The sequence below is a fragment of the Mytilus californianus genome, unplaced genomic scaffold (assembly GCF_021869535.1).
Source record: "Mytilus californianus isolate M0D057914Y unplaced genomic scaffold, xbMytCali1.0.p SCAF_11, whole genome shotgun sequence".
Taxonomy (NCBI): domain Eukaryota; kingdom Metazoa; phylum Mollusca; class Bivalvia; order Mytilida; family Mytilidae; genus Mytilus; species Mytilus californianus.
Genome location: NW_026262593.1, coordinates 6,069,334 through 6,087,987, shown reverse-complemented (window position 1 = coordinate 6,087,987; position 18,654 = coordinate 6,069,334). Strand labels below are relative to the sequence as shown.

Here is an 18,654-nt window from a genome sequence, read left to right as displayed (position 1 = left end):
CAATGGCAATCAGAAAAGCAGATACAAAATCTGTCGTTTACGATTGTAATAACAATAGTTTTAAATGGCGATCGGTAACACAGATCTTGTTTATGTCGTGGTGATAGCCGGTAATAGGGTGTGGTATTGTATAGACGAATATGTCTGTCTTATTTATTAGTTGGTTTTAAATGCAAGTCAGTTTGTGGGGAAAAGAATTAGGACAAAGGTTTTGATAACAGAAGTCTCAGCGTGGACATACACACCAAGAAAAAAAAAGAAGTGACGCTTTATCTGAAGACGTTAAACGGAAAATCTACGAATACTGGATATCTCCTGACAATTTGCGACCTACTGCAAATAAGAGTGATATCAAACGCGGAAGATTAGGTCCTAAATTATACACCAGTCACATGACGCACATTCTTGAAAAAACTCAGACAGAAGTCTATATTAGTTTCAAAGAAAAATACCCGGATTTAAATATTTCACAGAGATTATTTGAACGGTTAAAGCCATATTTTGTTGTACCTGTACGTCCATGTGACCGAGAAACATGTTGCTGCAGGTATCATGTAGAGACTAGATATTTATTTAAAAGTTGTATGGATTTTCGAAAAAACACACAAAAACATCTGAACATTTACCAATTTTCACTCATCTCACTGACCTGACAAATCATACTTTGTGTCCAAAACTGATGGCCAAGACTACCACCAGTTAAAGTGTAAGGAGCGGAAGTGCGAGGACTGTGGCGTGAACAGGTGACATTTATTGGAGGAAGAACTCTCCCTGACTACTGAAGCACCAAATGTTGAATGGATGCGCAATGAGTATGTTTCCGTTCCAACAAAAAGCGGAGAAAAGAAAAAGCTGTGCCTTGTTAAGGTTAATACAAAACTGGGAGAAATGTATATGTACTTTCTTGAATTAATATCAAAGTTTTCAGCACACGTTTTTTGTGCAAAATGGCAAACAAAACAACTGAAATCCATTAAGAGCAACTTAAAAGAAAATCAAGCTATTTGCATTCATAATTTTTCTGAAAACTATTCGTGTAAAGATAAAATTGACATCCAATCCAGCAATTTTCAGAAAACTGAAGTTTCGATACTAGTACATGTATCCGTAATTTATAGGCATCCAATTGAAAATGTAGACGGTCCGTCCGATCCTGAAGTTAATGATGGATTAATTGAGGAACAGTTCTTTGTTATAAGTCCTGATCAAGTTAATGATCATCATTTTTCACATGAGGCACAACGGCAAATAGCGGATTACCTAGAATCGTTTCATGCACGAGTTTATTGACGGTTGGCCAACGCAGTATAAATCAAGGCACTGTTTCGGGGATTTGAGCTATTCAAAACAAGATTTTAGGTTCAACAGTCAGAAACTATTTCGAAACATCCCATGTTAAAGGAGTACCAGATACCGCAGGAGGTTTGATAAAAAATCAAGCTGATTTTGCTGTTGCTAGAGGCAAATGTTTGATTCAGAATGCCAATGATAAGTACAACTTTTGCAAAGACAATTTGGAGATACCAAGGCAGTCCTCTATATGTAAAAGGCGAATTTTTCGTTATGTTGCGGAAGTACCCAAAAGTCGTCCCTTCAGTAAGGTGCATTCACCAAATTAAAAGTACAAGTCCTCGAAATGTTTTGGTTCGCGACTTGTCCTGCTACTCATGTTATAACTGTCGTGATGAAACTAATTCCTGTACTAGCAAAGCCGGACCTTTTCGTCAATATAAACTTGTGCATGAAACGGAGGTAACTGAAAGACAAATCACAAACCGCGACGGAAACAGTTTCATTGAATTAATACAACCCGGGATTATATTAGCCGTTTTTACGAACGATCCAGGAGAAGATTACCACATTTTAAAATGTAAATCAGACGTTAGAAAACTTAAGCAAGCAACTTTAGATGACTGGGGAGATAATTTTCAAGCTGGGGTTCAAGTAATTGACGGGTTGTATTTCGACAAATTCTGTGTGAAGGAAACTACAATTCAAATCAAATCAATCAAGGGTAAAAATATTTTGATTTACTTGCAGAGTGTCCGATATATTTGTATTGGGGTTGAATCAAGATATGGAAAATTTACAACGACAGATGATATGAACCATGAAATTTTAGCAGCCCGGGCTGTGATTAGTTTTGTACATCTGATTTTTTGTTTTAATTTATTTATGGAAAACCGTATACTTCCGTCCCATTTTTCCTTCCGACATTACTTACGACAATACAGCATTTTAAGGTGAACAAAGGGTTAACATTGTTAAATCGATTTCCACAACTTGAGGTAATTCATAGTAAAAAGACATCACAAAAATAACAGAGACAGAATCAACCAACAACATATAAAAAAAACCGAATGAAACTTACTTTAATTAATCGACGTCAAAATTTCAGAAAACCCTCTTTGACGTCGCATTTTTTGTGTAAAGTCGTGTTGTAGGAACATCGTGCGCAACGTTAAACAGTGGACATGCAGGCAGCAGATCGGATAGTGTTAAACAAACATAGACATATATATTTAATTCAATTCAATGTGATGAAGCAAAATGTATTCAATTGTGCATTTACATAACATTCTGTTTACATTTCAATGAAGATTTATTTACAATGGAATACCAAGAAAAACAACTGATAAAGCATATAAATTGAAAATAGTTTGCGACAACTGAAACAGCTTTTCTCAGAAATAAAAGGAGTCTTTTGCTTTATAAACCCACCCACATTTACAATACTAATAATACATAGAATTTCAACTATTCTGGTCTCAAAAAATATCTTGTAACAAGGTAATAACTTGTGTCCAATCCTATTGCTTGATTAATACAATAAAATATTATTAAATTAAAATTAGATTAAAACGTCAGATTAACCTGAACCCAACAACTTTCTTCATTGATTACGAAGTTGCTGTTCATAATTCTGCCAAAGCATCCTTTCCAGGAAAAACTATTGAAGGACATTTTGTTTCACTATACTCAGTGTATTTGGCGAAAAGTGCAGTAAACAAGACTCGTCTCTTAACTATAAAGGAGAACCAGACATTCATCAACTTATACGGTCGGCAGCAGTTCTTCCTCTGGAACCGCCTACAGAAATAGACGACGTCTGGTTCCATACACTCGAAGACCTGGAAAAATCGGACTCAACAGCAAATATCACTTCGTTTACGGATAACGTCACAACATACTGGGTTGAAAGCAACAAGCAGCTATGGAACCATTACCAAACCGAAGGACCAAGGACGACAAACCACCTCGATGGATGTCACAGTAGCTTGAAGAAGATGATCTAAGTACCACACCCAAACATAGTATAAAAGCTACTGAACTATCTTTAAGAAGAGCAGGCAGCAAACGAAATGACTATCATTAAGTACCAAGATTGGGGAGTAGGACCAACATATAGAACAAACATGTCAACCAATGCCTACAGGAACTCAGACCATCTTCAGAATAGCAAAGTTATTGTGTTTCAGTATGCTGACATTGCTTCTGACTTATTTGTTACATTTTGACTAAGTTGTTGCAATTATATGATGTGTTGTGATGTTTAAGTTATGAATCATGTGTGCTTTATTGTTGTACCTTATGCATTGTGCGGTGCTTAATAGTATCTGCTCTTCGTGTCATGTGTCATGTGTGTGCTTTAATGAATTAATTTGTTTATTGTGTGTACTTTATTGTATTTAGCTGTTTATTATGTGTGCTTTTAAAGTGAAACTCTTTTTATTATATATCAATGTAGAATTGAGAAGTGCTTGATATGTGATATTTTATGACTAAATATATATTATAGTCTGTGTTTGATGATACTTTGTTGCTAATATATGCAAAAAAGAAATATGTCTCCAGCTTTAATCATCCAAAGTCTAGACAAGTATCATATCATGTGTCCAGCTTTAATCACCCGAAGTCTAGACAAGTATCATATCATGTGTCCAGCTTTAATCACCCAAAGTCTAGATAGGTATCATATCATGTGTCCAGCTTTAATCATCCAAAGTCTAGACAGGTATCATATCATGTGTCCAGCTTTAATCACCCGAAGTCTAGACAAGTATCATATCATGTGTCCAGCTTTAATCACTCGAAGTCTAGATAAGTATCATATCATGTGTCCAGCTTTAGTCATCAAAAGTCTAGATAAGTATCATATCATGTGTCCAGCTTTAATCGCCCGAAGTCTAGATAAGTATCATATATTCCAAGCTATGAATCAGCCAAAGTCTAGACAAGCATCATGTCATATGTCAAGCTCTAAAGCATCCGAAGTCTAGACCAGCATCATGCCATATGTCAAGCTCTTTTTAAATCATCCAGAGCGTAGGTAAGTTGTAAATGAAGTCAGAAGTGTATACATAATATCTGATATCACATAATTCTAAATAGACTTAAAAGTATTAAGAAACTACGATAATCGTTAAGGAGGTCTAGACTTTGGGTGCTTGACAATTTGGTATTTCAACTCGATGGAAGTTTCTTTGTTTCATCTCATCTCATGGCTATCATCCTTTGATGGGATTGTGGACTAGAAACTCTCGGATATATTAGTCCGCTATTGGACGCTCAAAAGCAATCGTCAAACAATCAATTATATTTGTATATATTCAAAATGGATTAATGACATTTTAACATCGGTAAGCTACATCACTGTGTATCATCGCCATCGGAAATTGGGTACTAACGAAGCGGAGAGAAATGGGAAAAAGAATTAAACAAGGTAAGAATTCATTCAATTTAAAGCATTTCTACTGATTTGACGAGGGTACCGCTTAAGAAATGATTTTCTGATATATAATTCTTTAAATTATTAGGCCGATAAGTACAAAATTAAGACAAGATTTTGTGTTATACTCCAAAGCTTGCCACTTAGTACCTGAAAATTTCGAGGTCGATTGTCTTCTGTCGCCCCATTGGCAAGATATTCAACTGTTTTTCATTATTTTTCCAGACACGTTTTTAGATTATGATAATGTGACATCATAATGCCTGAAATCTGTTGTCATAAAGATGTTTTTAAAGAATATGGACCAAAACATTGTTTGTTTATTGTACGGCGAATTGCAGGACGTTATACGGCGAATTGCAAAATAACAACTTTTGGCTGTACGGCGTCTTGCAATATATTGTAATTTAAAGATGAAATTAATCACTGTTTAGATAATATCAAGTGACGAAATTTTGGCTGTATCAAAGCTTTACCGGCTTACAAATATACAAAATAAACTACTTATCAAATATTATAAAATATATGCCGTTAATTTCGTTCAGAAGTCGTCGTTGCGTACCTCTATTTGACTTTGTGTTTTTAAAGACAAAAAGGTTTTTTTCAACCATATTATCCTAAATACATTCATATATCGTTATAATACTAACGACTGTTGTCTTATTTGTTGTCAGGGTGAAATTTTGTAAGTTCAATAAAAAAACCGACCATTCATCTTTTGTTGGTGCTGTTTTTGTTTTTTTTTTAAATATAAACAGTGGAGATGTTGTATGATTGCAAATAAGATAACTATCGACCAGGGTCAAATAAAGTGTATGTAAGCAATTATATGCTATCGAAAAATCTTACCTTACAGTCGGCTATAAAAAGCCCCGACATGAAAATTGTGGAAGGATTCAACAAGAAAACTAACGGCCTAACTCATAACAAAACAATTTACGAAAAATAACAAATATGATAGAGATGAACCAACGACAACCACCAAACTACAGGCTCGTGGCTTCGGACAGACACATAAAGAATGCTGAGTTAAATAGATATAGGAAGATGTGGTATGAGTGCCAATGAGACAACTCTCCATCCAAGTCACAATTTATGAAAGTAAACCATTATAGGTCAAGGTACGGTCTTCAACATTGTTTATTGTTTATTTTTTTAAATTTCTGAAATGAATAATTTGTTAAAAGAAAAGTGAAGAAATACTTTGTTTTCATTGAAAATTAGTAGAAATAAATCATGAATTGTGTTTCGAATTAATTTTCTTGTTTCTTATTGAAAATAAGATTGTATTTTTTTTTTTTAGTTTAAGTAAATTCAATCAATCTTTTTATTTACAGGGAGAAAATAATAAAAGACTGTTGCTAAGGCTGTTTGGCCTTTTAACTTAAATGAGTAGATGGAGGGGTAGTGAAAAGGAGTGTATTCGTCCGAATTTTCATTGTTACAGTAGTACATTTTCATGATTACTACGTATAATATTTCTCAGTAAATTTTAATGTGATATTGTGCCAATTAAAATTATATAATTAATACAAGTAAGACTTGCATTTGCCTTAAAAGACATAGCAGTACGTGATTATTTGTTTTCAAACACACTTTCTCTGTTTTGAAACTTATAAAGGAATGGATCTCAGCCTATCTGTTTGGTTGAATATAAATGTGAATTCATAGAGTTTCAAAATCAACAGTAAGCCCTATTTGTGTGTGTGTGTGTGTGTAAATAATCTAATCTTTAGATAGATGCTAAAATTAAAATCATTTTTCTTAATAAGAAGAAAAAAGTGCAACTTAAGCACGCCTGAATGTAAAAAGGTGTACCCCACTTATTCGTTCACGATAAGAATTTACCGATTTCGGTATTTAAACAAAACTGTTTACGAGGGAAAATAAATGAACGCTATCAAATCAACATTTGAATTTACGTGGATTTTTCCAAAAGAATTTATGAGTATGCACCATCAGGATTCAAAATATTTCAACCTGTCCTTATTAGATGTTATTTCATTATAATTCTTTAAACTTACAAGTCGAAGATGCTAGCATTTGTGAATTGTATTAATAAGTATATAATATTAGGATGACAACCAAAAAAAACTTCATACAAGGTCATCTATATTCTCAAGTAGAAAGTTTATATAAATAGTTTATGCCGTAGCCACAGCCGGATTTGTATCCCTTGTATCGGATTCTTCTTTCATTCTTTCCAAAATTGATTAATCTAAGGTTAATATTTTTTTTAATTTAAACAGTGTTAGCCACCGAGCTTGTCCATTTCTTACTATATAGAGATGAAGTTTTTTTTTTAGAAAATTAATGTTCTTTATTCTAATATATTGGCTGTATCTGCCTTTTACAAATAAGACAATAACATTAATTGAAAAAGGAGACGTGGAATGGTTTTCACTGAGAGGACTTTCGCAGCAACTTACGACCGCCGCTATATTACATGTTCCTGACCAGGGACAGACACATATATATTGAGGCGGGCTTAAACATGTTTGTGAGCACTCAAACCTCCCTTAACATGGTGCCGTGGTGTAGCAATACAACATTTTTTTTTGCAGAGAATGATAATTCATTTATATTTCATTTTATCTGAAAGTTGAAAGAGAATTCATTCACTTAATGGTTCTAAATATTCAATGCGGAAAAATTCTCCTGTCATTACCTCCTTCCTTCCCTCCACCCACAACCCATCCCCGAAATGTTCATCACTTATATGCAAATGCTGACTAATGTTGTTGTATGGTTAAAACATTTGGTTGAGGCAATCTAAAGTTTTAGAATAGAAACGACAGCTTTAGCTTTTTTTCATTTATAAAAGGGCATAACTCAAGAACGGTATCAGTGACGCTACCCAATTTATAACTTGATCTGTGTTTTGTGGTGATAAGCATTTCGTGTAAGTTTTAAAACATTTGTTAAGGCATACTAAAGTTAGAGAACGGAAACCAATTATTTGGCCTTTCTGGGCGGACGGGAGAGACGGGTCGGACGGACATGGGTAACATTTAACGCTACGTCAGGGCAGAACAACAGGTCAGTAAAACAGTGACATGCCTTTCCGAAAGTTACAACATTTGCCAGCTTTTGTATATGCCGTATTCATATTGTATACATCAGGTATGTAAAAGATGTAATAGGACTGTGTTCAAGCCTTATATTGTGTATATATCTTAAATGGTGTCAAGCGAATTGTATCAAATGCATAATTAGATATTTGAACCTTATACTTTATTTTCTTTAAAAATACGGCAAATAAATATTTTGAAGTTAGCAAGTTGCCATACAGTTGAAAACAAGTTGCCATACAGTAAATTTGTCAACATGAGCAAGTTGCCGTACCCTAGACTTTATATTTTATGGTCTATTTTCTTTAAAAACGTTCATTTTGACAACAAATTTCAGTAAATATGATGCCACACTATAATAATCTAAAAAAGTGTGGAAAAATAATGAAAAACAGTTGAATATCTTGCCAATGGGGCGACAGAGGACGATCGACCTCGAAATTTTCAGGTACTAAGGGGCAAGTTCTTGTGTATAACACAAAATCTTGTCTTAATTTTGTACTTATCGGCCTAATAATTTAAAGAATTATATATCAGAAAATCATTTCTTAAGCGGTATCCTCGTCAAATCAGTAGAAATGCTTTAAATTGAATGAATTCTTACCTTGTTTACTTTTTTTTCCCCATTTATCTCCGCTTCGTTAGTACCCAATTTCCGGTGGCGATGATACACAGTGTACATTTGGTCATTTAATTCTCTTGGTTAACAGATATAAAAAAAACAGTTTAAATGTAATAAACGTGAACTAAATATTATACATTTATTTCCCGTGCCGGAGGGAGATATGAAGATTTGTTCACCCAAGAATATTCATATTTCACGAGGCCTCTGCCCGAGGGAAATATGATTTTTCGAGGGTGAGCAAATCTTCTTATCCCCGGCTTAGTAAATTTCTAGGATTTTGATTGGTTAACGCACGTCGTTACAAAACCCATAGCCTCTGGGTGTTGCTAACCCATATACCAGGACGTTGCTACTCATTACAACGGGGAACATCACGCGCGTTTTCCTTAGTTCCACGGTTGTTCCTTGTGAAATATCGAATTCTGTAGATTATCCATGATGTCTGTAATTAAATATTTAATCACCTAACGATTTTATCTTATTACGTCGATCATTTGCACTCATTTTAGTAAATGCATCACTTGGCTGCCACATTGTCAATGAATGGGACTACTGACCTAGCTATGCAAATGACCCACGTTGACGTCACATCGTCTATGATATAACTCTCACAACATTGAGCGCCAAATTCGACCCATTCCAGTTTCTCTGTCTCTCTGGATTAAAAACGTCTTATATTTGACTACCTGTAGGGTTCTACCACCCTACACCCCGTTAAAACTATGTCAAATTCCCAAATTTCAATAAAAGATTTTTAAAAAATGAAAAAAACGTTGCTTTCACGTTACATTTTGTGGTTGAATTTCTCTAAAAATCGCAAGATTTGGACTGAGGCCTGGGATAAATTCGTTATCTACGTTCATATCCGTAGATATGGATATTTTAACACCCTTCAGTACCCTGTACACCCTTCGGCTCCGCCTCAGGGTGTACTTGGATACTTCAGGGTGTTAAAATATCCATATCTACGGATATGAACGTAGATAACTTATAATATCTCCCGAGGCAAAGGAAAATTAATGTTTTATTCCACTGCCTATGCTTTGTTTACTATCAATACATTTAATATTATTTTGCATACATTTTTTTTCCTTATCCGCTTGTTTTTGTAAGTCAAACTAAACACGACATACCCATTGATAAACAGTAAGGATCAAAATCTAATAATAAGTCTTTTTGTTTTATCGTCTGAAATAAATTTGAACATGATAATGATTTTTGCTATCGCTATTTTAAGAAGAATAAGAAGTTCAAAACGTTATGTACATTAACCGCGCGTAACGTCGCACGAAGTAATCCCGACATTTCAGAGGGGAATATGATCCTCAGAATGGAATATGAAGATTTGTTCAATGACACATGGGATAGCCTCAACCAATCAAATATTGATTAAACTATCAATATGCTTAAACAGTGGAATAATACAAATGATGTGCTCTATTTGAGATCTGTTATATGTGCTATATGAATGAAAATGATTTCAATAAGATATAATCTATACATCGTGATCAATGACTGTTAATTTTTATTTTAATCAAACTGTACTATTAAAGCACCAGAGAAAGTGTTGATTGGTTGGTCTGGTTTCCCATAAATAGGTGAGGGTCTTTTTACACGGCAATGTCTTATCCATACCATATCGTTGGCTTTAAGTGATAATACAATTGTTTGGCTTCCCATAGAATAATCATCTGGATCTGCATAGAAAGCGACGAGCTGAACTCCGTTTTTTACCATCTCCATATGCATTTCTTTACCTTCACTGTTTAGTATTGTTGCTGACAGGATGTACAGTCCTTTAACTGGTGCTACAAAATGTCCATGTCGGGCATCAAAACCCTTTCCAACATTTGTAATAACTTTATCATATTCAACAGGTTGGTGCTGCCCGAGACTTATAACACTAGTTAGTGCGGCAGTAAATCCTACCGCTTTGCGTAGCTGTGCAGGTTGAGAATTAGTGGCTGTTGAAAAAAGCAGACAATTATTATTTCCTTTTATGTATAAAACCAGACTAACATTTACAAGCGATGAGACGAGATTTTTTTTTATGTGTAAATGTCACAAACGTAAACAGACGTTTACCATGTTTACTGTATCAGTATACTACCAACATAACGAGGTCCAATTTGTTAGCCGGCATGACGTAAAAACGACGAATCAAAGAATATAACTTTATATATAACTAATATAGGACAATGGTGTTGTTTAAAAATTACACCATTCCAGGCCCTTTTGTTTTACACATAATTAAAATTACCAATAATTTTACAAGTTCCGGGTCGAATCCGATACCGATACCAATAGTATATGTCACATGTAGTTTCCGGTAGTTGTTATCTGTTACCTTCAGTAAACCCCTCCTCTATTAGGATAACCTGGAATTCTTCCAGTGGTTGTTTTATATCTATGTTACACTATAGTACACTTTTTATCAGGTCTGTTTTCTTCCACCTAAATACCACTATTAATTTTGGATAATTAGTTAAAAAAAAAAGTTATTTTATAGTAAGTTTATTGTAATAAGAAAACCAGGACGGGTTCAAACAGAACGATTTTGAAAGCAGAGAAAACTGTGCACCTTACAATCAGCATTACTTTATCAGATGACAATACGAATACAAAAAATAAGGCATAGGTACTTTAATTCAGCCACCAACCCGCGGGTGTGCTCTAGTAGATAAGTAAAATTTCCATTTAGTCTTTATTATTAATCTTTTTTGACAATTATCTCTGTTCTTTGGTAGTTGAAAATAATTAGGCGAAAAATAGTGTCTTCTTCACTATATGGAATTGGACCATAAACAATACATGCAGATCACAATCCTTAGTTTTATTGATACATGATTTGAACAACAGATAATGAACAGTTAATCGAATACACTTTTTTTAGTGGACATCTGTCAAGTTGTTTCGTTGATATTCATTATTCGTAACAAACTTTAAAATCTTTTCAATCTAATTAAAATATAGATCTCTGATTTCGATATCCTCATATGAGTTGAATATACAAGCACGCGAGTTAATATAGATATGCATTTTAATCAGATTGAAATCTTTTTTATTCAAACCTCGTTCGATTGTTTATAAATGTTTTAATATTCTTGAATCGTGTGGATTTTCGGATCATAAACTGGTTGTGGACGGAACTCACTGTTTCTGGATGTAGAACAATGGTAATAACTTTACTGATTATATGTTATGGCTGTTTAACTTATTGTTGATCATACTTTGTAAAAAAACATAGAAATCAAATCAAAATAACAAAGATTTTGTTTCTTTTGAGCCTCTGTGTAGGGTCACACTTTTAGGGAAGAAAACATTTATGATCCACATAATAGGTATAAGGAATTTGTGAGCTCGACTACATTATAGTAAAGTATTTGGAAATAAGCGTGTAATTTTAGGAGACAAGGAAGCAGTTTGTAATCATAGTATAATAATGTTTACATATATTTTTTGCTTATCTATGTCCAGGAAACATTTATATATCTTCTTTATAGAGTATTTGCATTTTTCATTATCAGTCATCATATCGTATTTAAAATTTTCCTTGTCCCCCTTTTACATAAATGATATAGTTCACTTACCAGCAGGTACCACTGGCAATACTTGTTTTGTTGGCTTAACAGTATTTGACTTTGTAGGTGTTGGCTTCGTTGAGCTATTATTAGGGGAAAGCTTCTTTGCATCAACAGTACTTGAATTTGTAGGTGTAGGCTTCTTTGCATAAACAATACTTGAATTTGTAGGTGTAGGCTTCTTTGCATTAACATTACTTGAATTTGTAGTTGTTGCACCACATTTACATGCAGTTTTGATTTGAACGTTTTCCTTTTTTAATTCAGCAACTGTTTTAGTAAGGTCGGTTACATTGTTTTTCAGCTGATCATAATGTGTCTTCAGAATTTTCAAAACACCTGGGAAAAAATATCATAGTTTAAGTATACAAATCATTGAATACAACACTAATAATCCCTTATAAAAACACGTCAAACACTTGGATGCTTAAGGGCATACGATACAGTTTTGATCCCATATTGAAATTTTGATGAAAATTTGCATATAGGCTATTTTTTACCTGATTAAATCAAATATGTAATAAAAAATATACCATCATGTGCTACTTTTTGAGTAAATTGAGGTTGAAATTTCAGATATTTTCTCAAAATTCGGATTTGTGGAGTGTGGACGTATTTTTCCTTTCGACAGAAATACATAACTTTTTTGTTTTAAAAGATAAACACAAGCTGTTTTTTGTTAAATTATTTGTAATTTCTTTTTTATATAAATGTTCTATAAATTTGTACATTTTATTTTTACAATTAACTCATATTTATCAAATGTTCATGAATGTAGAAAAATAACGTCATTTTTTGCTGTATATTTATCAAATTAAAAAAAATTGCACTATTGACTTATTCATGAAAATTGGTATACATAATCTTCATAAGTAATCAAACCAAATGTCACTTTAAAAAAGAGGGGTCCATGAACTCGTTTTCAAGTTAAATCAGTTTGAATGATAAAAATCAGTCGAAAACTGCATCTTTTCCCGATAAGTCACAGTTTGACGTCGCGAAAATAACAATTTACGTTAGCAACGTCATTACCTCCCCTGTAACTGTATCGTATGCCCTTAAAATGTACAAGAACAACCACTGATAATACCTATAGAGATAAATATTGCCTGTCATATTGTAGGTTATTGATATTACTGTCCAAGTCCAGTCTAAAAATATGGAAATGTTCCATGACTGCCAATGAAGAACTATCCACCACAGACTAAAGGACGAGAATGTAATTATCTATCTATATATATATATATATAGGTCTCCGTAAAGCCTCAACAATGAGCAAAACCCATACCGTATATGTAACCATTATATGATAAAAGGCTTCGGCAAGACAAAATGTAAAATAAATCAAGAGTGAAAACAAGAAACCCAGTTGGAAAAGGCTTGACTCATCAGATCGGCACGGACCGAGGTAAAAACGTACCGATATAAGACTTGTAGTTACTGACATTTAGTTCAAAATCAATAAAACGTACCGATATAAGACTTGTAGTTACTGACAGTTAGTTCAAAATCAATAAAACGTACCGATATAAGACTTGCAGTTACTGACAGTAAGTTCAAAATCAATAAAATGTACCGATATAAGACTTGCAATTACTGACAGTTAGTTCAAAATCAATAAAACGTACCGATATAAGACTTGTAGTTACTGAAAGTTAGTTCAAAGCCAACGTTAAAACCAATTAAAAACTACGTTTTATCAGACTAAAATATCTATCAGTACACGCCCTACGGATTAAGTGTTAAGAAATAAGCACGACCTTGTGTAATGCCAAATTAAAAGTATCGACCGGATGTGGGACCAAAATTGTTCATAGTAACTGTAAATGTATAGCAATACATAATAAGTTAAGGTTTAACACATTTAAAACAAAAAAATAATGTTTGTACTGTGGAAGACAAAATTCAAAGATCTTATAACAATGCAAAATTGGTCACCTTTCAGAATAATTTATTCTAAGAATCAATAAATTTATATAGATCGTATCGAAATTTACGGGCTCTATAAACAACATCAGTGTAAAAATCAGGTTGTGATATCCCGTTTGTAACACGGTCTCCATAGGTACAGTCAAATTTCCAAACCAAATAATTGTATCTATTAAATTATTGAGTAAAAACTTTTAAAAATAACTGGTGGTAACGAAATCCCTGACCTAATTTATCCGTTATACATAGATTATCTTTATTGAAATGTAAAACGTCACTACAGACGCGCACATAGCGAACAAGATTGGAAATATAGACGTCACTACAGACACGAACATAGCGAACAAGATACACCAAGTTAAAAAAAAAATTGCACACAACTTTGGCTCGTTGGACTTCAACTGAAAATCGAACAAAATAATGCATTTATCTATTTTATTTTCTGAAATATTACTAACTGAATTCTTTCAAAGTATGTGAACATTTGTATAGAAAACACATGAAATCGGCAAAAAATAACACTTTTAGATTTGTCTTAAAATCATCAAATCTCTAATAAAGATCCATAGATTTTTCTATAAAAAAGATATGGTGTTGATACATACATTTTCGTTTTAATGATGTAAAACAATAAAAGGGTCATCACCACCTTTAAGTATTACCGAATATTTGACCAAATCATAGATACCTAAAGATGACTAAACATTTCAATTTTGACAGACTTGCGGCAAATTCGATTAATTATATAAAAAAATGTTTAAAAAGGACATCTTTACCAGATCCACAATTTTAAAATTGAGAGTTTTTCTATGTATAATTATTTTGTCTTACAAATACAAATCAATTCATTTTGCAAAATTCCAACGTTTCGGCCAAAGGCCTTTTTCAAGGAGATTGTCACCATAAACAATACCTCTTGCTTCACTTTTATTGCTTTTCTAATAACAAATACAAAAGTGAAATAAGCTGCATTTTTTCTTATATTGACGGTCCTCGAAAAACGCCATCCCAAAATTAGAGGTTCCAATCATTCATGTATATAGATATAGGAAGATGTGGTATGAGTGCTAATGAGACAACTCTCCATCCAAGTCAAAATTTATGAAAGTAAACAATTATAGGTCAAAGTACGGTCTTCAACACAGAGCCTTGGCTCACACCGAACAACAAGCTATGAAGGGCCACAAAAATTACTAGTGTAAAACCATTCAAACGGGAAAACCAACGGTCTAATCTATATAAAAAACGAGAAACGAGAAACACTCATGAACCACATCAACAAACGACAACTACTGAACATCAGATTCCTGACTTAGGACAGGTGCAAACAATTGCAGCGGGTTTAAACGTCTTATTAGTACCAAACCGTCACCCTTATCTGAAACAATAGTGTAACATCACAACATAGAAAGACACACTATAAAATATCAATTGACATGGCTTAACTAAATCAAAAGAATATCTTTATGTCTTTTGTCTAATTAAGGTTATTCATGTATCTTTATGTCTTTTGTACAATTAAGGTCATTCATGTATATATCTTTATGTCTTTTGTATAATCAAGGTCATTCATGTATATATCTTTATGTCTTTTGCACATAACCAAGCTAACACTTACTAAGTAGCTGATTCAAGTCAACTTTTGCTTCTTCTTTGAAACTGCAGACTGTCCAAATATTCATAAAAAGAAAAAAGTGTACAAACATTGTACACTGACTTAACCAAATGTGAGCTCGCTATCGTCTGAAACAAACAAACAAAAAAAACAATTGTTTACGTTTAGCGATCATTTGATGTTTCATATAAAAAATATTTCAATTTTACTGTTAATTTACAGTTAATTGTCGCGAAAACATTAAAGGTTATATAAGGGCATCGAGCGGGGGTTCTGGATGTGCTTTACAGAATAGAGAATAATGGGGAAAAAATACGGAATAAAAGATCTGAAAATTAAAAAAAAAGAGAATGATAGGCCAATCAAATAAAGAATATAGAAAAATGGCTTTAAAAATTAAAGAGTACAGAAATGAAAGATCCTCATTCAGACCCTCACACGATTCCGTAGCATTGGCAGATCATGATGTATCAAAGTTTAACGCGTTCTGGTCGCAAAATTGTTCATTATTTGCGGAAAATCATTATAACATCATGAAATCGGATCAAAGCGAACATGTTGTATATTTAAGCACGTGGAATCTACCCCAGGAGCATACTTATTGAGGCAAATCGAGACTGCTTACTTTTCATTAGCAATAAATTCGTATACGACATTTATAACGTTTTGATGTATGACGGGAAAATCTACACGACGCTTTTGCAACAAGTATACACTACAAACCCCACAAAAAGGGAAATGGGATCTTCAGCATTTAAAAACAAAACTAGGTTTTCTATTTCTAGTTCAATATGAGCACATTGACCCCATTTTTTTTTTCTTTTGCAATCAACTATGTACTTCATCAGAAATGTTATATTGGAATTGCAACAAAAAACAAAGGAAGACTTTATCTTATATGCATTTGTATTGGCAAGAAATTTGTCTACGTGTATACGACTCTTTATTACCAACAATTGTATGATTTCTCAAAAGAATATCCCATGTAGCCTTCATTTTAGAAGCTGTCTTAATGGCTTATAAATTAAGGAACACTTTGCAAAAAATCCGGCTCTTTTCGTTTGAATGTTGCGTAATTTTTTTCGGGAAAGTATTGAAAAAATGAAATTTTGCGTTTTTACATGAAACATGAAAATTCAAACGAAAATATATCGAAAAGTAATTTGTGATAGTATATGTTTCTTTGTATATTTCAATATAGTGCCTATCAAACTTGACTTTGTGTTAAAATTCAATGGAAAAATCAACGGCAGACCTTTTCTGTATCGTATGCTCTAAGGTCAGTAACACTAAATCATCGATTCAAATAGATTTGCAAACTTTTGCATACTTCATCACACAGTATTCCTTGCAAATGAAAACTTTTCGAAGGATCATAGTTTAATGCACGTTAGCTGTTCATAATTTTATTTATAAAACCAACTAATTCATACATGTTACCAAAATTGTGTAATGCACTATAAGAAAGTCAAAGTAAATGTTAGACCCCGCAAATATAAACTTATATTGCATAGGCAGGGAAAATAGTCGTGAACCTATTTTTTTTCTACCTAAGACTAGTAAGAATTGTTTCCGTTTGCCCAAAACAATCTAGAATTTGAAACAAAGTCGGTAATTTGATAATAGGCTATATATTGGTCCTTCAGTGCCATTGCCATTTATAAGCATTCATCACTTACAAGTCTTTGCTATTTATTTCATTAAACAATATTTTCTTCTTCAAAAAGTTATTGTGGGGTCATTTCTGTTTGGATTTTATTTAAGTTAGTACCAATGAAGGCAGAATTGTCATAGGTTTATTTATTTGTTTGTTTAAATTTTTGAAACGAAGCGTTCTCATATCTGATAAATAAACTCATCATAGATACCAGGATCGAAATTTTGTATTTGCGCCAGACGCGCGTTTCATCTACAAAAGACTCACCAGTGACGCTCGAATAAAAAAAAAGGTTAAAAAGACCAAATAAAGTACGAAGTTGAAGAGCATTGAGGACTAAATATTCATAAAGTTTTTCCAAATACAGCTAAGGTAATCTATTCCTGAGGTAGAAAAGCCTTAGTATTTCAAAAATTCAAAGTTTTGTAAACAGTTAATTTATAATTATGACCATATCAATGATAATTCATTATGAACACGAGCATTATTTTTTCTCCTGTTTGATATTTATAATTTAACCGAATTAAGTTGAAAAAAAAAATTATATGTGTTCGCATAAGGAGAAAACACAAACAACTGATGACAAAATATATGAAATTTATAGCAAAAAATTGAACGTGACGAATACTTATGGCCATGCCCGAGGGTCCTTCCTTTCTGTATTCTTTAACTTTTTATGTCGCTTTTCTCTGTTCGTTATATCGCGTGCCCATTAAAACTTTAAACCCCATTCAGACCCTCATGCACTGTTTCTCTTTCCTACTATTATGTCTATCATTTTTTCAATCCTTGATAATGGTAAGTACGATTTAGAATGTGAAATAAAAAAAGTAAACAAAATATGAATTTGAAAAGACGGCTAAATAAGAATAAAATACTTTCAGCGACTCATTTCACAAACAATCTTACGAGAAAAAATACTCATAAGTCATGAACATTTCAGTATAACTTACGATATTTTTTTGTCGTAAGATTTTTAGTGAAAAGTGCCCCAAGTGGCTTTATCAGATCGGACAAAATCGCTACAGAATAATGTACTCTGAGGTCTTAGAAGTTGAACTAATTTTACGAAATAAACAGAGTTTTTTTTTTCATGACGAATATGTATGTATAAACTTACCTTTAAACATGTGTGTATCAGAAGGCCGATCAACGGCCCAGTGACGAGTTTCTTTGATGTGGACAAACCCCGACCGATACATATGCACATTCAAATTTCGTGACGGCATAAAAAGATATGGCATTGTGACGTTACCTTTTCTGTGAACTGTAGTCGTGTGCATTTGGCGCCATTATGAGAAAGGGAACGTTATATTGGACAAGCGGAGAAGAGGCGTAAGATTTCAAAGGAAAACTAATCCAAACTCATTAGTTGAATAGAGACCTACAAAATCACGGCTAAAAAAATACTACTAGTAATAGATAAGCCAAAATCTACTAAACACTA

At 33.1% G+C, this 18,654-nt stretch overlaps 1 protein-coding gene across 1 annotated transcript; it reads right to left on the bottom strand.

Moving 5' to 3' along the window:
• Positions 1–9,460: 9,460 nt before the first annotated feature.
• On the bottom strand, positions 9,461–18,432 carry LOC127720940 (caprin-2-like). Its single transcript, XM_052227672.1, has 4 exons — positions 18,328–18,432; positions 15,554–15,678; positions 12,016–12,345; positions 9,461–10,389 (listed from the first exon to the last, which is right to left on the bottom strand). The coding sequence occupies exons 2-4, from the start codon at positions 15,639–15,641 to the stop codon at positions 9,956–9,958; spliced, it is 852 nt and encodes a 283-aa protein (XP_052083632.1). The 5' UTR covers positions 15,642–15,678; positions 18,328–18,432; the 3' UTR covers positions 9,461–9,955.
• Between the last annotated feature and the right edge of the window lie 222 nt (positions 18,433–18,654).